This window comes from Triplophysa rosa, linkage group LG15 (assembly GCF_024868665.1).
Source record: "Triplophysa rosa linkage group LG15, Trosa_1v2, whole genome shotgun sequence".
NCBI lineage: Eukaryota > Metazoa > Chordata > Actinopteri > Cypriniformes > Nemacheilidae > Triplophysa > Triplophysa rosa.
The window spans coordinates 13,817,472-13,843,048 of record NC_079904.1 but is presented as its reverse complement, the minus strand read 5'-3'; the positions used below and the strand labels follow the sequence as shown (position 1 = coordinate 13,843,048).

At 38.1% G+C, this 25,577-nt stretch overlaps 2 protein-coding genes across 5 annotated transcripts in view; both read left to right on the top strand.

The window, feature by feature from the left end:
- Nucleotides 1-4,589, top strand: part of nudt14 (nudix (nucleoside diphosphate linked moiety X)-type motif 14) — a 41,013-nt gene extending 36,424 nt beyond the window's left edge. For all 3 annotated transcript variants that reach the window (XM_057353150.1, XM_057353152.1, XM_057353151.1), the window contains one exon: nt 1,887-4,589. In XM_057353150.1, the coding sequence (XP_057209133.1) occupies nt 1,887-2,136 (250 nt within the window). In that variant the 3' untranslated portion in view covers nt 2,137-4,589. The remainder of the gene's footprint in view (nt 1-1,886) is intronic.
- Nucleotides 4,590-16,417: 11,828 nt separating this feature from the next.
- Nucleotides 16,418-25,577, top strand: part of jag2b (jagged canonical Notch ligand 2b) — a 47,536-nt gene continuing 38,376 nt past the window's right edge. For both annotated transcript variants that reach the window (XM_057352801.1, XM_057352800.1), the window contains exons 1-2: nt 16,418-16,650; nt 17,207-17,524. In XM_057352801.1, the coding sequence (XP_057208784.1) occupies nt 16,582-16,650; nt 17,207-17,524 (387 nt within the window). In that variant the 5' untranslated portion in view covers nt 16,418-16,581. The remainder of the gene's footprint in view (nt 16,651-17,206; nt 17,525-25,577) is intronic.

Genomic DNA, 25,577 nt, shown 5'->3' with positions numbered 1-25,577 from the left:
TAACACTATAAATCATGATAAAAACACGATTCACAATAAAAGCATGATACACAGTAGAAATATGATGTTTAAAAATAGAGTTGTCTGTTTTGGCAAATAAGCTCTTTTTTTTTTAGCATTTCTTGCAAGTAAATACAAAAAATTAATAAAGTACCAGAGTTACTTTTTTGCCAAGTTGACAATGAATATCTCCCTTAAAAAAATACAATAATTTACCTTTCAGTGTTGAAAAACACTCATCCAAAACTTTAATTGAAATTCTTATTGAAGTGCCTCCGGAGGACATTAATTGTTCTTCATATGCCATCCATCTTGTCTTCTCTCTCATGAGTGAGTGCCAATCTAGATCTCATTCTTCATTGGTGAAAGACACAAGAGAAACCAGGAGATTTTCTTGAAAATTCAGTGTTTGCCATTGTGGTTAGTTTTAGGGATGCACCGAATGTTCGGCCACTGAAAATGTTCGGCCGAATATAGCAAAAAACGCAAGTTCGGTGTTCGGCCGAATATGTGAAGTGGCCGAATAAATTTTACCGAACATGACTTGTGCTACGATCAAGCAGCAACCAGCGCAGAGAGAGAGAGAGAACAAACATTTTGGCAGTGTGTGTGTGTGTGTGTGTGTGTGTGTGGAGCATTTTAAAGTGTCAGAGAAAGACACAGCACGGGACTTGCCGCACGGAAGTAAATTTCCGAATGAAAGCGTCTTTACCGGTCGGTAACTTGTGTACTTCAGACGGGAGCGGGCTGTCTGACAGTAGCCCCGCCGCTCGCGACATCCTTTGACATCATACAGTGGTCGCGTGCACACAGTTCCCTGTACTAAACAACTTGTCAAAGTATGTTCTGTGCACCTTCTGAGAGAACTGTGACAGTCAGCTTTTGTGGGCGGAGTTTGGAGGAGAGACCTGAACTGAAATGGTTGTCAGTCAGCATCAGTCAGAATTGCTTGCAATGGATGTTTTTTTTTCTCAAATCATTTTGCAGTGTAGCCTATAATAATCCAACAGTTTTAGTTTATTCGTATTTTTAGCCTATGGCCTAATGTGGAATGACACTTTTTTAAAGAACTGTTTTGTTGTAGGGGTACAGAGTAACTTACATTACATTCTTTTAGAGGTCAGTTATAGGCCTAATTAATATAGGCTATGAAGGGAAAGGGCTCAATTTTTTGTTTGAATTTACTTTGTTTTGCTCAATTTTATATTAAGTTGTATTGTATTTTGTTGAAAAGCAAGACAAATTATAAAAAGCACATTTTGACTATTCAGTTTGTGCAATAGTGAAAAAAATGGCTTAATAAATAGAAGAAATGCAAAATAACCATGTTCGGTGTTCGGTATTATTTGGCCTTCGGCCAAGTGTTTCACATCATGTTCGGCTTCGTCCAAGAATTTGCGTTTCGGTGCATCCCTAGTTAGTTTACACTCATTCTAGAAACTGATTGCCGTGGTTTCATTTTTGCCTCATTGGGCCATCATCCATCACTTTGATGTTGAGCGTGCACTAGGGCCTTGTAATTTTCTTCCATATTTCATGAGCTCAGAAATCAGTTTCAGAATAGTTCGATTACAACATACTAGAAAGACATGGGGCCGATGGAGGCTTTCCAGCTCTGTAATGCATTCTGAGTGTCATGGAGATCTCCATGGTGATATCTCCATGCCCGGTGTCTCAGGTGAGGTGGCGCCTCCGTCACAGTGGTACCTAGCAGATGCTGCTATGTTGTTTGAAGTACGATGTGTCTCTCACCATACCTTCAGGCTTCATGCATTTGAAATGTGTTTGTGGATACAGGTTAAAGAAAAATCAAGGTCTCCTCATGTTTCTGCATTCTCTTCTCTATATGTCATGGCCTGAAACGCTTCTGTGTCCCTCCCCCATAGGTCAGGCGTTGGTGTGACCGGATCCAAGCAGACGATGTTTTACGCTGAGGTGTCCGATGAGAATCGTGTTGGAGAGGGAGGAGGTCAACCCCAGGAGGGAGAATTGATCGAGGTGGTCAAAGTCCCGCTGCACGAAGCAATGACCTTCGCCTTCGACGAGAGCATCCCCAAAACAATGGGCGTCATTTTTAGCTTCATCTGGTTCCACAACAACATGTCACCGAAGTACAAGATCTCCACTAATGTCTAATAACAGTTTAAAGCCATTGTCGTACATTTTTTATATATTGTGTTCACTAACAGTGTTTATTTTTTCAGTTCAAGTTTCTTACACTGTTTGTAGTGGTTCTGGCTGTTGTCTTATTTTAAATTCTGCTATATAAGCCACATTTGTGCGCTCTCCACTTTTCATGGGAGCTGACACATCCCGACAGGTTACCATAGAACTGAAGAGGCTCATTGTGAGCTTGTTTTGTGTAACCGAATGCTTTGTTTTTAACACGTCAGGAATTCCAACCAACCATTTGATGCATCTTTTTGAATTCACACCATGGCCCTTAAAGACTTTGTAATGGTGAGCTAGTGTGCTTTAACATGAGAGGGCAAGATTTAAGAGACCGTGTTGATACCATCTCACTTTGAGAGGATTAGGGAGAAGATCTCTCGGATCATTTACGAACAAAGCCGTGCGTGGTGGCCAGAAAGTGAGACCATTTTCCCACCAATTTCACAAAAAGATAGTATAAAGTTTATTGTGATTATATGTGGACAACACACAGGCAGCTACCCAACTGAGAGAACTTAACAGCCACTACTAAACACTAGTAAACAATCATTTGCTGAAAATCTAGAAATGAAGTTCTTGCATACAGTGTATCTCAGGACCAGAGCTACCTTGTTTTGTGACATTCAGGGTTAGGGACAATGCTGAAAAATATTGTTAGTGACAATACTTTTTGTAATGCTGCTTAAAGTTGATATTGTAAATGTTTTGCACAGTTTATGAAATACATATAGATGTAGGAGTGACATTCTAGTCCTACAAGTTTAAAGCTGCTGCACCATAATCGACTTTCAGAACACATTATTGAATTTAATGTTAGGACTGCATGTGTTTGCCTGCTGAAAAAAGTACAGACATTTTCACAATATGCTATGAAATAGTTTCAGAAAGAGTAACTGGTATCTCCTGAAGTCATAAAAACAAACAATGGTCGCATTCTAAAATCTTGAATTTCTTACTAGAAAATCATTTGTTATATTGATCCAGTTTAGAAATATATAGTTGTTGACTATAAATACATCTCACACAAATATAAGTGATATACTCTCAGTATTTTCCAAGATACCTGCAAGTAGTTGCTTCATTTACAAAAGATGATTCAATTTAGCATGAGTCGCCTTCAATTGTATACAAAAATTATACTAATGAATAAATATTTTTTGTAGAAACAGCCTGAGGACGCAAAAGCCATCTGAGCCATTTATTGTAGTTCAGTTCAGATTCTGTTGCACAGATCTCTTATCTACACTGGATATCAATTAATTTTATCTTTCATATTTCTAGAATATTTTGCGAAGGATATTGAAGTACGTAAATACACACTGTACTTTTTTTTGACATTTTCTGGCAGCTGGGGCGCTTGAAATAAACCGTAAAATAACAGTTTTTCCTTGTAACATTACAGGTATTCCCCATTTTTCTTGAAAAGTATTTTCTGTAATTTTTACGTTTTTTTGACCGTATTCTAAAAATACTCCTAAAATCTGTAAAAAACTGAAAAATTCTGTACAATTATAGTTTTTTTTGGACATTATACGTGGAAAAACTCTAAAAAAAAAAAGAAAAAAAGAAAGAAAACTCTAAAAAAAAAAAAAACGTTTTTTTACAGCGCATTTTTAGTATTTTTTTATCCGTTTCGTTCTCGAACTTTATCACCACCACTTTAAATAAAATCTGTATTCTAAGATGATCTTATTGTAAAACATTCCCTCTCACTGTACTCTAGTCTATATTTTATTGTGATTGAGTGTTATGCCTTTGTTATCAATGCAGATAGTCAATATGCTAATTCACAATGGTCACATTTATATAATCATAAGAGCAGGTTCTGTCTGATGCTTTAAGGTTCTTTTTGGTAACTAGTGATTTATACACTTCATCATTGTGTTTGGTGGGTTTAGGAGAACTTTTTCTTGTTTCATTTCTGTCTGAAGTATGCAAAGTTAAATTATGCATTGGTTTTGTTATAGTCTATGTTATTGTTTTTGTGATCATAATGTTCTTGTCGTCTTAAGAATCACTTCTTATACATTTCTGAACTTTTTGGAGTGTTTTGTACATTAATCTCAGGATAGGGCTTTGTTTCTTTGAAATAATGAATTCTTGTTGATTTATTGTCCTGTGCCACTGTTACTAATACTTGGTTTCTCGACTCAGTATTCCTACAGAGGTGTTTGTTTCAATCACTAAAGTCTTTATATCTCTTATGTTTGATCTCACAACCTTTGTTTACTGATTTTTTTAATGGCACCTCAAGCAAATATATATTTCAAGTATGTAATATATATATGCAAAAACGTATCTTTTGAAATTTGAAAATATATTTATTTCAAAAGTGAAATATTGCATGTGCATCTGTATTACATTAATCTGCATTCAGTTTAAATGAATAAAAAGGTTTGAAGCCTTAGATTATCGAGTCTCGGTTTTTATTGTTCGGCCAGAAATCAACATAACATTAAATGCAATATTGTGATGTAATGATAATGATAAAAGATGTGTTTTATTGAGATCCTCTTGCCCTCTCTTTCCTCTTACACCACACATTTCAACACTTTTTGTACAGTCTGGCATTCATGAACCACTGTGATGTTTTTATTTAAGATGAGAGACAATTCATCCTGGCTTTCACCAGGGGTCGAGCTCTCCGTTATAGGCGTCTCTGGAAGAGCTTTGAAAGGAGTTGAGTTGTCAAGGTAATGTTTGTTTTTCTCTCTGCTCTTTTTGGCCACATTGGTAATCATTAGACAGCCTTACTGACGGATGTTCAGCCAGAGGATTGTGGAGGAGGGACAGGTGGTTGGGTGAGGGGGTCACAAATAATAGAATTAAGTAACTAAGTGCAACTACCACGACTTTGCTATAGCAACAGCACGCCTCACAACAAGGCACACAATGAGCGTGATCTGTGGGGCAGAGTCGAGTAGAAGATACGGCGAGTTCGCTTTAGCTTGATTTACTGTTAGCTTTGTTCAGATGACCTAGAAAAGCCTTGTGAATTGTACGTACACTGAATTCATAATCGATTCAAAACAATTGCTCATTTGTCTGCTGTACCGACTGAGTACTGAGTCTGCTTTGGGCCTTTCTTGTAGTTTGATGTAATAACTGAAGCAAACATATCTTCTAAAGATGCTATAGTTGTTTCATAGCGAGTCATTTGCTAATAGAAGTTAATATGGTGATGGTGGGACCAGTCTGTATTCATTGGCTTGAGTATTCCAGATGTTTGTTTTTTTGGAGGGTACTGGCATCAGTTTGTTTCCAGAGAGAGACTTGTTTTACTTTAAAAACAAGACAGTGGGAGACAGTGTTGCTTCGTGTTTTGCGCCAACCCGTAATTTGCTCTGGTTTTGTCAGGCGCAGAATGCTGTCTTGGGTTTTGTTTTGCGCAAACATTTCCGATGGGTAGCTATCTTGAGGCTGGCAGTTTAAATCGGTGTCAGTATGTATTGTGTAGTTTTGTATAATTTTGACAAAATTATAGTCCACCTGTTAGTATACTGTGGCTGTTGAGCTTCCGGTAACAGTGAACGGGAATTCGGAGAAAGCTGAGTTTATGTGTGGACTTGCTCTTTAAAACTGACACAACACTGTTATTATAATATAACATTTAGACTTAGAATAACTGCTGTGCATTGAATGTTATGACATTAATGATGGGTTTTTTTAGCTGCACATACAGTAGTTCATCCAAAAGTCAAAATGATCTTATGCTTTACTTGCCCTCATGTCATTCCAAACCTGTATGATTTTCTTTCACTTGCAGAACACAAAAAAGATATTTTGAAGAACGCTGGTGACCAAACAACGTTGTACCCCATTAACTTCAGTTGAGACATTTCTCAAAATATCTTCTTTTGAGTTCCAGAAGAAAGAGTCATATACAGGTTTTGAATGACATGAAGGTGAATAAAAGATGACAGAATTTTTATTTTTGGATGAGCTATACCATTATCAAATTAGAAAACTTACCTTTATTTGTCACTATTATTGTTGGTTTTGCACTGTCCGCATTGAGGTCCATGTTTGAGAATTTTAAGTCTGAATTGTTGAGCTCTTACGTTTCTTATTGAACTTATAAAACTGTTTCACTCGTGCTTTATGGTGTTAAATTAGCATAGAAGTTAGCATTGAAGTTCATGTAAACAACTGAAAATAAACATTTAAATTAAATTCTGATATAATAATGTGTATTAAATAAGCATAGCTGATAGACATAAATGCTAATTTAACAAGTTGCAAATTCATTTTACCTTCGTTAAATTGACACTGCTTTTTTCTTAACACTGTGAAGTTGCATTTGTAAACATAACATTAAACTAGCAATGAACAATACTGTGGCTACAGTAACATTTCATTTCAACATTTGCCAATATATTTCTCAAATCAAATAAACAAATAATAAACAACTGTGGGTATTAACACCACAGAAAACTATATTTTGGTGATTATGTTTTGCTAATGCATTGACTAATGTAAATGAATGAAACCTTATTGTAAACTGTTACAGCTTTCTTTTTAATCTTACGCATTATTTTCCAGTTTTAGTGCACAATGACTTTTCTTCACGAAACAGTTACCTATTTCCTCACATAAACCTACTATTATTTCACAATATAGGGGCTGCCTTAAAGTTATCTCATTCTCTTATCTCTTATTGTTATTCCTAACTGTCAATGCTTCATAAATCAAAATGTAACAACAAAATATTCTTGATGAGGAGGTGATGAAGTCAGCGTTTCACCTCATGCTGAGCGGCAGGTTCCCAATTTCGTGCAGGTTCCGATCTTTCCCTCCTCTGAAGGAAAGGGCATTTCCATTTCCCTGAAGCCAAGATCTGTCATCACTCCCCCATCCTGCTCCGCACACCGAGCGCGGCTGATAAGATTCACTTTAGATAATATGAGCTTTATGCATTAATGGTACAGTTGTACATGTTTATGTGAACTTGTCCCATCTTGATGTCAACGACCAACTCCCTTTAATGTGCATTCTGACTGCTAGCCAGCTAAATGATCTCATTTTTGCCAGAAAAGCTAGAAGCCAAGCAGCAAGCAGGCTGATTTGGAGTGTGGTTTGTCAAAGCTGTACCTCAGTGGGGAATACCCAGACATCCACTGGGAACTTTGTCACGCCAGGCAGAAAGGTGATTAATTAAGACCTGTTGTTTTCTGTTTTGGGTCCGAGGGCGGTAACGCTTCATAGACGCGTTATATCACGTATGCAAGCCACATATGTCCCTTTAACATCTTTTCAGTGCTAAAGCAATCGTCAGTTTTGTTGCACTGTAAAAAAAATTCTGTAATATAAGGTAACAACAGGTTTGTCGTCATGTAAAATGACATGTTTCCATGTTATTTTACACTTGTCTTGTAAATTTGCAGTAAATTCTTTTACAGTAAATCTCTCAAATAAAACAGTAAAATTCTGTACAATTACAGTTTTTACAGTGTACAATATTAGCCTATATTATATCAGTGGTTCTCAACGGGGGGCCTCAGGATGACTAATAATTTAACATTAGACAACATGAGCATTGAAATACATTCTAAAACAACTAAAAACAAAGATATTTCTTATTATTCGTCCATTTTTATATTGAACACTTGCAGTTAATATCAAGCGCTGAAATATTTTACTGGAGTTTTTGTGAGCAGGAGGGGGGGAATTTGAACATTGTTGAATACAGTGGGGGACCTTAAAGTCAAAAAGGTTGAAAACGCCTATATTATATAATATTTTATTTCAAAAATTATAATATTTCATAGTTAAAGAACTAAAATAAACACTTCATTTATTCACCCTCAAGTCACTCAAACCCTGTATATGACAAAACAGAATAAGACATTTTGAGAAACGTGGTTTTGTACGGGGACCAATGTTGTTCCGTTACCCACATTCTTCAAAATATCTTGTGTTCTGAAGAGAAAAGAAAGTCATAAAAAATGCAGTTTGTTGAAGAATGTGCAGATGAGATTGCATTTTACCAGTAAAGTCAGCGTGAGCTGTCAAACCCAAATGTTTGGAATCTATGTACAGCCAGACATAGGTCTCACGGGATTGTTCAATCTGTCTGTTATTTCCTCTCAAACATGTAGCCTGTAGCATGAATTCTGAATGTTGTCTTTCCTTGCACGATCCATCATTTTTCAAGCAGACGGTCATAATTATTTCGTGCATATGTGAATCAGACTGCTCTTATAATTCTGTTTCTGACTTTGAAGCCATCAAGTTGTTTTCCAAACTGTCCTGCTAAGACCAGATTCTTGCTTTCACTTTCACTTTTTGGTGAATTGCATTCAAACCCTTGGGCAGGGTACTCTTAATTTGACATACCTGTATGTGCATACTTTAAGAAATCATGTGTTGTTTCTCTCGGGCTACACCAGCTTCTCATGATCAGCTTGTGGGTTTGTGGTACAGATAAGGGCTTCCATTTCCACCGCCTCTGGCTACAGATCACCCACACTGAAGTGCTTGTGTATCCCTCAAGTATTTTGGGATTTTTTCCTGTAAGTACTATTGGGGTGTATAACACTCATATGGGTATGGGTGATGCTCTCAACACGCTGAGAGTTCCTGAACAGCGGTGCGTACAGATGTTATCGTTCCACACCTGAAGGCATTGTTTCTTGGAAGGGGTGGGTTTTTATGAATCATGACTTGACTTCCAACCCACCCACAGCATTCCACGAAATTTCTGTTCTGTTCTAGAAGAACTTGTTGCCAGGGAACGAGATGGCAACAGGTCATGAAACACCCCCTCCGGGTTATGTTCAATGAGTCCTCCTGTCTGGCACTTTCGGAGCATCTGCTAAGCTTCATTGCATCTTCAATTCAGTTTTCCAAACTTATACTAATTTCGCTTGTCTCGATCCAGAGAAAAGCAAATAAAAAATGTGCCATGCATATGGCATGTTATATCTAAATGCATGTATGTGTGCAGGGCAACCCTACTGCATCTCGCACAATGTAGTGTTTCCACTATGTCACTAATGAAATGGTAATGAAATAGTAATGAGCTCTTCTCAAGCGTCACAGCTTCCAAATCCGTTCAGGAGTTTTGCCGAGCACTTTTACGTGTAATCCGACACATGGACCTCATGCAGCTCGGCCATTGTGCTTAAGCGCGAGAGGCCATCTGTGCGGCTGGCTATGGGTGCATACTCCCTTTCTCAGAACACTCCCAGGTGTGACCAGCCCTTTGAAGAGCAGCGAGCATTGTGCCCACCTCTGGAGTTATGACTGGCAAACAAAGAAGAGGGGGACACACAATATGATTCCAGCACACTGTCCATCTGTATGCTAATGGGGACTGGTGTGCACATGGGGGCAGAGAAACTGGATAGGGCTGGCCACTCGATGTCCTGGGATCCTTTTGCCCTGGAATTGATGGTCAAAAAAATGAGCCTGGTCAACAGGTGTCATCGTCTTGGTTCATCGGTGGTGCAGTACTAGAGAGCTGCGAGCCAATCTTTGTGAAAGAATCTCTTGGATGGGGACATTATAAGTTTATGGCATTAGTTAGTTAGGAGTTTATTTATCTTTTAGGTACGCTTTGTCGACTTGCATTGACTAGCCATGTGTGTTTCATATAAAAGATGATCATAATCAATGAGCAATCTCAAGAGCAAATAGATTTCAACCTCATTGCAGCCACGTGGTGGCTAATTTGTATGAATCTCAATTTGTATGTTTCTGCTTGTGTGCCATTGATGGTAAGATTTAGGAGTGCTTATTGTAGCTTTTTTCTTAAATTGTTTTTGTACTATTGACATCACACAAATTCATAAGAATTAGCCACCTACTTAAATAGTCCGTGTGAGATCAGCCTGATATAAATATATATTCTTTATTCTACATGAAATCTCTATTATGTTAAAAATAATTATTTTATAAGAAATATAAATCCAAATTTCAAGTGGTGGAAATTTGGTCACAATTAGGTGCAAACCAATTTTTTCAAAAAGCACCTAGTAACAAATATACTGTATGTCCAAGGCTGTCTGTTTTTCTGAAAAGCAATCATTATATTTAAAAGAAACAAAATACATTATGCCTCATGATAAATAAATGTTATATTTATAACAGTTACTTTTATGAAATAAGATTAATTGGTTATATTTTAAATAAATTAATAGGCCAATTTAAAAATTAAAATATCTGTCTTGTGTTTTCTCTCTTACACCTTGTCTCCAGAGGACGCGCTGCGACAAGATAAAGGACAAGAGAACCCATTATAATAAAAGATTTGTCCACACTGGATGCGGTGCGACGTGACTCGACAAACCCATTAAGAACAAGCCGTTGTCTTGTTGCGGCCGGTTTACACAAAGTGTTACAATTTTCTTCGCAATGAGACGGTTTAGTGACATCATGTTATGACATCATGACGTAATGACATCTCAACATCAATTAGCCACTTTTGGCAGTAGAGAACATTTTAAATGTGTAGAAGAAACGAATAACTGAAGACAAAATTTACCAGCATGAGTTTTATGATTTTTACAACTGGAATTCCCTTTATTGTCACTGGTTTTTGCAAATATCTAGCCAATAAAATATATTAAAAACGGCTTGTCAACAACACAGTATTTAATCGTTTAAAAACTAGCGTTTTTTCATTTCCTGAAAAATAGCAAATTTGGACATGCAAGGTTTTGGAAGGACAGCAACGATATGAGCATATATGGGCGGCCTATCATTATAGAAATTTACTGTACATGCTGTCATCTATGCATCTCATTTTCATTCTAATATCATTTCACAGCCCAGCAGCAGTCACATCCTGAACATTGCAGTTCGTGAAGAGGTCATTTTCCGGTGCTTTTTGGGTGACAGGAATGATCCAACATCTTGATTTAGAGTGATGCAGAGAACTGACTGTGAGAACACAAGGTCCTCGCTGCTTATCAGCAGACATTGTAGATATTTATGAGGCTTCAGTGACTCGACTCTCCTGCTGTGCTATCTCCTTCAAAGTTTGCTTCTTTCCCTCTTTCTTTTTCTACGGAGATAGTAAAAAGCGAGCAAAGTAGTTTTGAATCCACAGGATTCGCCATGTACCCCGTGAACCCTCTTTGAACCAGTGGACGGATGTGGAGTTTGGAATTAACCAGAATAAAAACAAACAAACAGGGGAGTCACCACTCCGACTCCGTTGTAGGATATCCTGGATGAGTCAATGTAGCTGTTTTTGGGCAGTCGAAGCATGTAGAGTTTGATATCCTCAGCTCTCATGAGATTCCTATGCCACTTCAGGCCAGTTGGTGATGTCATAAACAGGACGGACATCCTGGTCCTCTCTGGCCCAAATATGTGACCCTGGATCACAAAACCAGTCTTAAGTAGCACAGGAACATTTTTAGTAAAAGACAACAATACATTGTATGGGTCAAAATTATCAATTTTTTCTTTTAGGCCAAAAATCATTAGGATATTAAATAAAGATCATGTTCCATGAAGATATTTTGTAAATTTACTACCTTAAATATATAAAAACTTTATTTTTGTGAGTGGATGGTCTGCCACAGTGCCCCTGATTAACAACTTCAAAGGCAATTTTCTCAATATTCTGATTTTTTGCACTCTCAAATTCCAGAGTTTTAAACGGTTGTATCTCAGTCAGATATTGTCCTATTCTAACAACTCATACATCAATAGAAAGTCTATTTATTCAGCTTTCAGAATATATAAAAATCTCAATTTCGAAAAATTGACCCATAAGACTGGTTTTGTTGTCCAGGGTCACATATAACCAAAATGCGTTCTCAAGTGGAGGGCGACACTGCATTTCAGTTCATGTACACAATCGACAAGACTGAAAATGCTTTTTTATGGTTATGTGACATTGAAGAGTCCTTTATATTATTACATAAGTACTGTCTCACAAACATTCTACAATTGTACAAACATTAAAATATGATCAATAAAAATGAATAGACTGCGGAGGACTGAGGATGGCACGTTCAACATTTTAAAATTATGCAAATAAGGGGCATGCTTGCCCACTTGAATGAATGTGTCCACAAAAGAATCCTCACTCAACGCTCAGCACAGATGTATTATATCTTTAATAACACAAATGGCATAGGCATGTCCCTGCACTTTGCCCTTTTCAGAGAGCTATAAGAAAGGAGGGTGAAGAGTCTCTTCATTATGCACATTTTCAAGTAGTGTAATATTTTTAACATAAGTGATAAACAATTACTGCTGTATTTTATGAAACTAAATGTGCATGAATTAAATGTGCATCCACCTCATAAGTACTTTGCGTTTGATTAGATAAATATTAGATAAACAGGTCACAACATTTGTTATATAATATGTCATAAGATTATATAATCTGTCCGTCTGTCCATCCTTCGGTTCCTCTCTCTTTATTCAATCTTAATGGGTGGGCGGATTAAAGTTTGACAAGTTAAGGCTGGAATGCGCTACATGTCTTTAAAAAATGTAAAACACAAGACATCACACTTGCCGACTTGGTAAAGGGATACAGAGATCAACTGGGCATCTACAGTACAGTACACTAAAAATGACTGAATATCACACACATACCAGACTTAAAATCTTTCCGATCCCAACAAACTCGCAGAGAAACACAAATCTCAGATGAAAGAAATATGGATGTGTAGGAGATGACTCCAGTTGTTGTTGTGGAATGGACTCTCGTGACGTGTCATTGTACATTGTGCTATGTTTTCAAAATCGACTCAAAATGTCAAACGTGTTTTGAGATCCTCTGACAAAATCTGCACACTGGTGCCGACTTTCTGCAACTATTGCCAACTCATCAAAGAATCTGAGCGAAAGTTGTGTGGTTTATTTTAGTTCTGCTGTACATGTGTGGGATTGGTCTAAATTAAATCGAGGCGTTCGCTGTTTATCAACATTAATTGGCTCCATTGTTGAAAGTCTAATTAAAGATTAGGTTAGAGGTTATAGGTGTGTCATGCATTCTTAAAGCTGCAACCACAAGAAGTTTACACACTACTTGACATACTGATTCTCTGAAAACTAACGACAACCTATTGTTCTGAACAATCTATTTGTTATGGTGAGTCATGTCTGAAGCATTGTTTTGTTCGTACAACAAAAATCTTCACTGCGCAAATTTCAATTTTGCATATATTTTTACAATCAGATTTCACACACACTGACGGAAGATGAAAACGTATGCATTGCTCTCGTTTAGAGGAGGAAGTCATGTTTCCTGAGATCAGAAGATTGATCTGAGATCAGTGATCAAGGTTTAGGGAGTCATGGCACTTCAGGTGTCGGATGCCCTCATGTTCTGCATCACTGCAAATATGCACACTACTTTTACCATGCAAGAGGTCGCAGAGTGCTTGACAGGGGTGTGACCTCACAGATAGATCCAATACATGTTTCTTGAATTATAACTAGTTACTTAATGTTAAATATCACAAATGAGGACATGGTTTTTAATCGCATAACAAAGAGACATTCTTATTATGTAATGTGACACACTACACTACTAAAGTTGTCAATCACATGAATGAGGCCAACGGCTTTACCATTAGCATCGTTTTTAAAACGTGAAGAGTGAGATTCCATTCAACACAACCAATGCCATTCCCTCATTCTTGCTTTCATACGTAAAAAAATATAAGTTGTTTTAGATATGTGGCTGATATTATAGATGTTGTTATCACAACCTCTTTCTTGACATGTGAATTTGTCTTGGCCACCATTCCACTGTAATGTCCCATTGAAGCCCATTTGTTCTTGACGGTGACATTATTTAGACAACAGCGTTTGTTTGACATGGCTTAAAACAAACACATAAAAACTTCATGATCTGTGATTGACAGTGCTCATGCAGGGCGACATGGAAAAGTTTCATTGCAAAGAATGATTTTTGAGGAATTATGCTTTGTATGTGTTATTTTTGAGTGAGTAAAACGCTTCAGGTTATCAGACCGGTAGCAAAGGTGTAGGAAAAAACATAATCCTGTACTTTCCTGTTTTTCTTGCTTAAACGTGAATATCAAATGTTTTAGAACTGCTCCAGGCACCCATAATGTATTTTACAAATGCAATCACCTTTAAATGTACGTATTTTAATAGACTGCAACTTTTTTACTTCAAATAGAACAATTATAATTCTCTAACTGTATTGTATTCTGTAACTGTAATCCCTGTACAGTGCAGTCACTGTATATTTTTCTTCAAATTTTATGGAAATATTTTAGTAAACATGCCTTCATTTAAAAAAGGTGCTTGATGACACCACAGAAGAACCATTTGTGGCTGAATGGTTCCATGAGGAGCCTTTAACGTTTCTTTCCGTTTTACAAAAAGGTTGTTTGAAATGGAAAATAGTTCTTTAGACTATAAAGAAAGAAAAAAATATATGGTTCTTTGGGGAACCAAGAAAAGATCTTCCAAAGATATGTGATTGTATCATTCCTCTCAATTCTGATTTGTGTAAACAGGAAGATGTTGTTTAACCTTATCACTGCAAAAGAAACATAGGGTCCATAATGTAGAGTATTAAAGCAATAAATTCTAACTAATCCTACAGATTATCCATACCCGTAAAAGAAGAGTAAAGATGCTGTTCTGACAAAGAAAACAGCATCCAGCAGCCATATGTCTCTGTGACGTATCATTTTTCCATCAATTATTTCTCACCTTTGGGAAATCTCTTTATATCACATTTAATTTCCTCTGCTTGCTTTACAGTAAAATCGAAAGCCTATCGCTATGGAAACAAGCTTCTGTAATAAGGTCATGCATCAAATATAGGGCCGAGAGAACCGAGCAATACAAAAAGCAACCACACAATTGATTTATAACTTGTCAGCATGTAAAGAAGTTGTTTGTTTTATGCCCTAATATTCTGTTTCCACTTGGCAGAATAATGCTGTCATTAAGCATATGGTTTTATCTTGTTAGCAGGGGATTTTTTATTTTCTGATCTGTCCACGCTGATGGGAGGAAGTGAACAACTAACAAATCGTGAAAGACATTAAAGTAGGTCAAGGCCATGATTCGTGATTAAAGAGAATCAATGTGTCGGCTATAGGTTTATATGCAAGGCCTCAAAGGAAAACTAATGAAATATGAATGAGGGGGGCAACCAAGACACGCCTACCAGAGCCGCCAGCATCCCTGTCCGTCAGTACACCACTCCCCCTTCCCCCATCCTCTTCACCACAAATCCATTATTACCCACCCACACTTTCTTCTTCTACCTTCTCCGAGTTCTCCCGGCCATTTGCACCCAGCTGTGACAAAGTGCCAAATATTCCATTTGCTGCCAAAGTTATCAGTGCATTTATTTATGTTGTGACTAGTGACATGGCCTTTGCCAGGTGAGAGGGTGTCGGGTGTTGTAGGTAAATCAGAGGCGATTTTAAACCTCCTTTAAAACCAAATAGCTTTAAAAGTCACATCAAGCGGTGCTACAAATAATACGGGAATACAAATGCAGCCAGAAACATCTCTGAAGAAAAGGTACATAAATAGGTACCTATGGTTACATGTCAATTACCAACCGAATTTTCCAATTTAATTTCAAATCAGTACAATTATATTTTTAGTAAATGTACAGTAGGATATTATTGTAATGTGTGGTAGTAATGTTTTCAATGTTTTTACACTGCGCTCGTTTCCGGTTAATGCACAACTGTACAGTAGAGGGCGCTCTCACCTGGGCAAATCACACTTGCAGGCTGAGCACGCACCAGCACATAAGACTGCAGTGTAGATAGACAGCTTTCCTCAGGCTCATCCTACTTCACTACAGTGTATACTATTGTAGTTGTCCGCATATCAATCAAACATTAATTCCATAGCATATTTTTAAGAGCATCGTTTTTTGACGTGCTCTTTATTTTTTATGCACCCGGTTTATTGTTCAACTATTTACGGGATAATATTTCACATTGTATATTTGTTTGGCTACATGTAGCCTAATAAAATTGGTCAAAGGGATGTTTTCATTTGTAAGAGCACCCGCTTGTATAAAATGCAATTGTTTATTTTTATTAGAATCAAAGCAATTCTTTAAAGGCAATTAAAGAATGTGTCTTATTATTGATGGTGAAACATTGCACCTTTCACAGTGTGTTAGCGTAAGTTTGGCAAAACTCCGCCCTCGAGCAGCAGCGTTGGCCACAAATCTAAACGAGGGGTTTGTGATTGGTCCATTCAGCTGTCAATCACGAGATCTCCTCAGGCGTGCGGGTAGCCGTGAAACATATCATTTGCCGTGAAGTGATCTGACGGAGAGAGAGAGAGAGTATCACCACAGACCATCACCACGCAAACAAACCACGCTAGTGAATTTTTGCATGTCAGGAGCGGAGGATCCTGTCGCCGGTCAGCGGCCGTTTACCATCTCTTGTCTCTTTTATTCATAACGTTTAAATCAGAGGCATGTGGACTTATATCAGGATTAGGAATTTGCTTCAGATAGCGTGCCTGCTGTTAACGATATGGACGAAGGTGAGAGCGCTGATTGTTTCTAGGATTGCGGATTGATTTCATTGTCATCGAAGTGATCGGCAGTGAAAAGTTGATGGGTGTGGGCTGATGATTTGAGAAGTATTTACGGCAAGAGCAGAAATCTGCTCGAAGTGATCGATATTTGAATTGTTACGCATCCGTCAGCTGTAAGACACATGTGCTCGTGCAATTGGACTGTCAAGAGATGTGAGAATTTTTGACTTAAAACGCGATCTCCTGACATTTCTGTTATTAAAAAAGGTGTCAATTTAAGAGGATCTTTTAATATACACAATTCTGATCTTCTTAAGCATTACAGGTAGTAGGCAAATTTGCAGATGAATTGTGTACCAATTACGTCGCTGACTGATATTAAATTGGCGAACTGCAGACTTAAATGCACGAGCGCACACGAAAATATCAGCCCAGCTTGTTCAACACATTACCTCAAATAACGTTGCATCTTATCTGCATTTAGGATCGGTCTGCAACACATTTTTATGTTAACCAGCACTATCGGCTCACTGTTTATGTTTTATTCTAATGTTATTTTTAGGTGTCCCAGTCCTCTGGCTATTTTGAGCTGCAGCTGATTGCTGTAGAAAATGTAAACGGTGAATTGTGGGACGGGGAATGTTGCGACGGCACAAGGAACTCTCAAGAACAGCGCTGCGTGCGGGACGAATGTGATACTTACTTTAAAGTATGTCTGAAGGAGTACCAATCCGAAGTCACCACAACCGGGCAGTGCACCTTCGGTTCTGGATCTACTGACGTTCTCGGTGGAAATATATTTTCATTTAGAAATGCCAAGAACCCCAACAAAATAAGCGATGCGGGCAAGATCGTCATCCCCTTTCAGTTCGCCTGGCCGGTAAGTGCGCGTCTTTTTTTGAGCTGTCAGTGTATAGTGTTACGGTGATGACATGGTTGGAAAGCGCTGGTCGTTTTTAAGTCGTGGGTGTGTTATCTACTGTGTCCCAACGAAGTGTTCATTTAACTTAGGATCTTAATCATTTTTTTCAGGCCATGCGATGAGTTAAAGAAATAAAACCCCTTATGCTGTGTAATCATTCTAGATGCGCGTGTTTGAAACAGAACATCTTTTTGACTGCTGTAAAAGTGCATTTAAGGTGACACACATACACATCCCAGTTGTCGCCGCAGCTTTCTGGCTGTATCTCCAAACATAGTGGGCTGCCTGACTGAACGATTTTATAGGCAACATAGCTGCCTTCATAGAGTGCTGTCTGGGTAGGAAGCTCACTAGGCAGGGAAACACAGCAACTGTATGTTGGCGATGTTTTCATTGCGGTTTGTGGTGAATCTTTCACAAACCTTTTCCGAAGAAAATGGCAGCACGTGATTTATAGGTTGTGTTACTGCTTTGTATGAATTTGTTTACTCGTTTTCCTGTAGATTCTTATTATTGAAAATATATCATTGCGGCCAAAATACAGCCATCGATTCGTTTTAGCTTTTTATTTCAGTGGTTATTGTTTTATAGTATTATATTAAAAGGAGTGCCTTAGTAAAAGTAAACATGGTTATATTACAGTAAATTATGGTTATTGCGATGAGACTAGTAGATTTGTGGTATACTTTGATTTAACTACAAAAACATGTTAGTATAGTTAAACCATTGTCAATTTTCATATGGGGTAAAAACTATTGGTGTAACTAGTGTATGGTTAATACAGTGATTTCTTGTAACCGCACCGCATACTGGTTGTTTTAATATCTGAAACTATTATCAAGTGTCTCAACACATACCGAAGCTGATATCAGGTTGCGCATCTCTGCAATGTTTCATGCACTTCAGTGTTACACACGCAAGAAAAAGATTTGGCATAGTATTGACTGTCAGTTTTGGACTGCAGCCCAGTGTCAGCTGCGGCTCACTCACCTGTGTTTAATGGCACACCCCATAACCAGCCCTCCTATAGCAATTAAACACCTTTCCTTTACAACCCCCCCGGCACCCACACAAACACACGTACAACACACAACCGTTTAAGTTAATGTGTAACCTGCTATCACACTGACCCTCTTGGGTCGGTTTTATCAAAGCCAGCTTAAATGGTCCACCTGCTCTCTCTTCTGCCCCACTGCCTCAAATCCCACTTCGACGTGTCCATATATAACTTACTCATGTGATTTGTGGCTTTAGACCTGTAGGATCGGCATGCCCTCTGTAAGCCTGGGATTGAGTTTGAATTTCTAATGCGTGCTGTGTTTGCAGTAGTTGAGCGTCCCGTGGAAGCTAATGAAATTCCCGGAATCTCTTCCTGCATCCGGTCATCTGTTTGATGTGTGCCCAGTGAAACCTCATCTGGGGAGTATCGTAAAAAGATATCTAGCACCTCACCCAGTCTTGGGAATGGAGTCCGCCACCTGTCGGAGGGGTTGTTTATTTACTTCTTCCTATTTGTCTGATTTGTTTCTTGAATTCAGAGTTCCCTCTGAAGTTTACAACTGGTGTTCATATGAAATGGATTCCGTTTTTGCCATAAGGATACCCAAGCTCAATTGTTCACACCGACTAATAGAGCCAGTGGGTTAAGATTCTCACCTGTTCGCAGAAGTTGTGTAATGGAGCTTTGCATTACAGTTTAATGTCTGTCCCTGGCCAGCAACCACACGAGATCCCGCCGGTGAGCAGAGAATGTTGACGATAGAGACTGCAGCTGTAACCGTCAGTCAGAGCGGAGGACCACTACACTTCAAGGCTAAACGGCAGCGTCAGCCACACCTGATTGGGAGCTTGCCGGGTAGTTGCTAGGAGACGGTTACATGGGCCTTTAGTAAACAATTATCTATTGCCCTCCAAGTTCCCTTCCCCCTTGACTGGTCTTTCAGTGGAGCCACTCGTTCCCGTCTCACCTGGGAAAGAAGTGCTAGAGCCTCACGACTGATTACACTATTGACTGTGTAATTAGCCAGTCACAGCTGGCTACATCTCCGGTCAACAGAAAGCAGTAATTGTCCGGTTCAGCATCAGAGCAGGTGGCTGCTGATTGGGGCTGATTATAGATCGCTGCTCCCCCAAGGCCTAAACATGCTCGCGTAAGCGCTGTCCATCTTTTGTTGTTGTCGCCGGCTTTTATGGGGTAGCGAGAAAGCCACAAAGTTGTGGGTGGGACTGTATTAGTTTTGTCATTTGGAGCTGAAAGAACCCAAACTGATCTCGCAGGAAAGGGTAACTATTTTACAAGGTGGTAATTTCGATTGAATTCATACGATGACAATTGTTCAAAATCGTATGGTTATTAGTAAAAAGAAGGAAAGAAGCTCCACCCCTAGGGATGGGCGATATGGCCCTAAAACTCTTATCACGATAATTCCTGGTATTTGTTGCGATAACAAAACAAATGACGATATATCCATAACGCCATCCACCGCTGTTTTTTGCGTCAAGTGATAGTAGCTGCATGTAGTCTAGACCCTCAGAAAAACAAATATTATCAAAAAGTAAAACTTACCCCAAATCAAACAGCTCCTAAAATATACCTACAGTATTTTTGTAAATATAAAATATAATAGTGAGATTCGACTTCAAAAGGTTGTAGTAAAGAAAAGTTAAATGAACTAAAGCTCAATAAACACATCATGTCACACCTAAAACTGTATATATTCTATTGTTGGGTGGAAACGATCGATCGCATCACGCTGTCAATCACTCTCTCTTGAACTGTGTGAACCTTCTCTTCTCACAGCAACATACACTGAATCTGTCTATGACTCGCGCTACAGAAAGAGAACAGAAAAATGCGGATAAAAGAAATCGAATTAAATAATCCATGCTTTCATATGCTCATAAACGTATTTAAAATAACGTAATACAAACTCTCATTTGTACTGTATGTAAACAGGCAGCAGTGCTGTGCACGCTGTGTCGCTATGAAAGCACATGTTTGCGCGAGATGCGCACGGGACGCTCCGTTCATCCTGTATATAACAGGCAAGAAATTATATTAAACAATTTGCTCACGCGCGCATAACATCTAACGAATGTTTAAATAAATACTTTTAGCCAAACTAAATGTTGTGGTGTAACGTATTATGACTATCAAGGAATACTTAACAAACAAATTAAATTAAAAGAAAGTGAAACTAAACATTAACTCGGATGCATCTAGAGTGCCAACCTAAATGAGAAACTCTTTCTCAGCTTCACGTCTGCCCTCCGCTATACCCGTTTTCGCTTCACATATGAGCTGTGAATGGGTCTCACAAAGAAATACGTCATCAACTAGAATTTATCGTTTATATCGCAGGAAGACTCATTCCTATCGTGTGGGGAATTTCCGGTATATCGCATACGATATAATATCGCCCATCCCTATCCACCCCTAAACCTATGTAAGCATCACTTGTGTTAAAGCAGAACGCACTTTGCTAAGGAGATCGTACAAGTTCACACACAGTTTCACACACTTGTAAAATTGTGTTGAAAGAATCATAGCACATCCATGAAGTAGGGTTGTGTGAAACTACATATTTTACAAGTGACAAGTCTGTTGTTTGTCTGACTGACTAAATGCGATTTGCATACAAAACGGGGAATGCAAATAGCAGCTATACCAGCACAACTGAATGGAATAGAATGCACGAGACATGTTATTCAAAATCTGATGTTTTTTACCTAAAAAAAATGCTTGTAGTGGTGTTTTGAGGGTGAGGAATAGATTTAAATGCAAGCATTTGTTGCAGACTATATAAATACAAATATAATTTATTACTTAGGGCTGCAAGATTAATTGTATTTTATTTGCGATAATGATTTCTGCCCTCCACGAGTAATCAAGCATAATCGCCGTCATATTAATGTTTATATAGAAAGCACAAAACATGTCATAATAAGGTCAAAAAATGTTTGAGGTGAAGTGTACGGATGATAGCATGCTTTAAAATACAGTGTTGCAGATGTTCAGCAGCAGAAGATTATAACATGTATTAATTGAAAAAAATATGCAGAAGTGAAAGAAAAAAGTTGCAAACTGACAGAATACAGGTAATTGTGATTAATTATCGTGATTATTAAATAAATCAAAATAATCATTATTGTCTAGCCCTAATGTATAAACATAAATATATAGTCAACTACACTGAAAAAAATCCAGTAAAAACGGATAAGTACTGGCAGAAAATACATTTTTCCTTTATTTTACGTAGATTTCCGTTAATGCTAAAATGTAATTTAATGAAGTGAAAAATGTAAAATACAAGTAAAACAACTGTAAAAAAAATTATACGGAAAATTCCTTCATATTAATACAGTATATTGTGCCCTATTTTTACGGTAGTTAGTTGTTAAACGGTTAAACAATTTTCCTGACCCATTACTATAAAAAGGAACAATAGGTACAAATAACCTGTCAACTTAGTGTACTATTCCCTATCATCTGCAGTGATGTTTCCGGAAGAGCTTGTATTGATTTTTCCCACTCAGTAGAGACCTACTGTGGTGATTCAACAGGAAGTTGGGGAAAAGGAATCTCTAGTTTGATGCGAGACTCTGTCTCTTCCTGACCCTAAAATACCTTTTTGTTCTGCCATCACAATAAACATTTTCTTTCTTGTGACTTTTGTTCCACTTCCCTTCATTTCACGGGAAAAGACCATTAAAGGTGGCATTTGAGACCTCTTCTCAATGCAGCAGTCATTGTTGAGGTATTTCTAGGAGCAGAGAGGATGGACCAAATTTGGAAACGATGTGCCAGAGGAAACAACCTCTTGCAATTGTATGATGTGATTGTAAGAAACTTTCTTCATCTCCATCCTAAATCTTAACAATTTCGACCACACATTTGATTGTGAAAAGCAATTGTTCCTTGAGAGGTTATATGATATAAAGAGATGATGCTTGGACCTTAGTGAAGTGTTCAGCCAGGCACGTCCTACTCCATCACTCCCACGTGGTGCACAGTTTTAAACAATAAAAACGGCCTACTTAGAGATTGCATTTGGACGAAGGGTCTTTTTCTAAATGCTGTTGATCGCTAGAGTGGATTTTTCTGTTAGAGCATTATATTAATCATCAATGTCAGAAACCTGACATGATTGCAATGGTTGGGTTATGACAATGGATAGGCCCGCCATTTGAAGTGAAGAGGTGAAGAAAAAGCACTATGCTTTTGTTTGGTGCTTCAACTGAGTACCCAAGACAGCATGGCCCAGTATTGTAGTGCTTTTAGATGTGCCTGATGTTGAGAAAATTAAGCATTGCCCTCATAAAGGAAAAATTAGATGCCTGCTTGCATGCTTGGGTGCCCAATGGAAGAGCTTCCATTAGGTTAAATGTACCAGCCGTGGACATAAATGCCAATATAATTGCACCGCCTAATACAATTATGTCTCCCCTGGGAAGGGTCAGAAAACATGGGTCCTTTAAGTGAAAAGAAGTGGGAGTTAGCAAGCTTAACCCCGATGGTCCCTTTCCAATAACACTAGAAACTTGTGTGTGTGTGTGTGTGTGTGTGTGTGTGTGTGTGTGTGTGTGTGTGTGTGTGTGTGTGTGTGTGTGTGTGTGTGTGTGTGTGTGAGAGAGAGGACTTTCTTTTGTTAGTTTATAGTGTTCAACTAATTGTTTTCAAGAACACAACCCATGATGCTCTACCTCCCTGGCACCGGGTTCCTCCATTGCCTCGACAATAATTCACAAATGACCGTGAACAGCACTTTTAACTACTCGAAGTGTGTGTGTCAAGTCTTTCGCCCGTGAATCCGTGACTCTTATTACCATGCCCCTGTTGTTTTTTTCCTTCTTAGCGGTTGATTTTGAATTTGCTCAGTAGGAGCCTGATTGTTTTGCCATGTTGGCATACGTGGATGTGCCGCGTGTCTGATTGTATTTAACTAATGCATGTTCATCTTCCTGAGCGAGCTGGCGGGCTAATGAATTGTGAGCAGGTGTGCTGCAGTAATTAAAGTGCATTAGCGCTCAGCAAGTTTAATTCCCATTTGACCTCTGACCTTGTTCGAAATGATAATGATTACAATGGAGTTGTAGTGCATGCTGTCATTGTGGCAATAACTTAACATCACGGGTTGGCTGGAGATTAGGGATGAATTTAATTAACATCTTAACTGTTAACCGATGGTGAGAATTTGGATTAATACTAACAGTTAAACGGTTGGAAAAATTATTTTAATAATAAATTTAAATTAAGGTTTGCTACTCACCATACACCACTTTTGTTAACAGAAGCACAATGTCTAGCGGTAGAGATACTGTGCATAATGTGATGTTCTATTGTTTTCTATTGTTTTTATCCTTCAGTTTACAAATAGATGTATATATGATGTGTATATGTATGTATATAAAACATTTGTTCCTATTTTTAATGTGTTACGAACACTTTGCCATTCTAATTTAATTCAAATTGTAATTCAGCATTTTTACATTGTTCAATTAACATTGGTTATTGGTTAGGAAAGAACAAATCAAAATGTGCTAAACAAATTTTAAATGATTGTTTTACAGTCAGATGGCTTTTCTTGTTTACATGGTGGATTCTTGGCTAGTTTAAAATTGCAGACACGCAAGAGTGACTATACCACTACTAGGACTATTCAGTAAGACCTAGCTGAGAGGCCGTTTACACGAGACCGTTTTCAACTAAAAACTGAAAACTTTTAATGCGTTTTGGCTGTTCATTTACACCACAATAGCTTTCTTGAGGACTGAAAAAGCAAACTTTTGAAAACGGGTCTCAAAGTGCAGGTTTTTGGAAACAACGGCATTATCGTTTCCGTGTAAACTCTAAAGGCGGCGTTTTACAAAAACGATGATGTCATACGAATTAGGGATAGGCAATATTATATAGTTTGAGATATACCGGTAGAAATTCTCCACACGATAGGAATGAGTCTTCCCGCGATATAAACGATAAATTCTAGTTGATGACGTATTTCTTTGTGAGACCCATTCACAGCTCATATGTGAAGAGAAAACAGGTATAGCAGAGGGAGGACGTGAAGCTGAGAAAGAGTTTGCACTAAAAGAGGAGCTCTAAATCTCGTTAAGGTTGGCACTCTAGATGCATCCGAGTTAATGTTTAATTTCACTTTCATTTTATTTAATATGTTTGTTAAGTATTCGTTGATAGTCATAAAACGTTACACCACAACATTTAGTTTGGCTAAAAGTATTTATTTAAACATTATTTAGATGTTATGCGCGCGTGCGCAAATTGTTTAATACGATTTCTTGCCTGTTATATACAGGATGAACTGAGCATCCTGTGCGCAGCTCGCGCCCACATGTGCTTTCATAGCGACACAGCGTGCACAGCACTGCTGCCTGTTTACATAAAGTACAAAATGCGAGTTTGTATTACGTTATTTTAAATATGTTTATGAGCATATGAAAGCGTAGATTATTTCATTGTTTCTTTTATCAGCATTTTTCTGTTCTCTTTCTGTAGCGCGAGTCATAGACAGATTCAGTGTATGTTGCTGTGAGAAGAGAAGGTTCACACAGTTCAGGAGAGACTAACCACGTTTACATGGACAACAATAATCAGATATTAACACGATTAAGACAATACTCTGATTAAGAATGGACCATGTAAACAGAGCTTTTTGATTAGCTTAATCCGTCTAAACTCATAATCGTAGTAAACACAAATCGAATTAAGACTGGTGGAGTACTCCTATTTTAGTCACATTATCGAAGTGCAGTATAGACATGTACACAGCTTAAACGCACTATTACCGGCGCGTAGGAACTTTCGAGGCACTTTGCGACAGGTTACACACACGCACGGCAGTGGACAGCCATTTAGTTTTACGGCAAACAACAAATTCAAGCAAGAAAGCACATTTTTGGTCCGAACGGGAAAAAAGAAAGATGCCAACAATTCTAGAAAATAAATGAAACACCAAAAACTGTATGTGGTACCATGGCGAATACGAACTGTTTG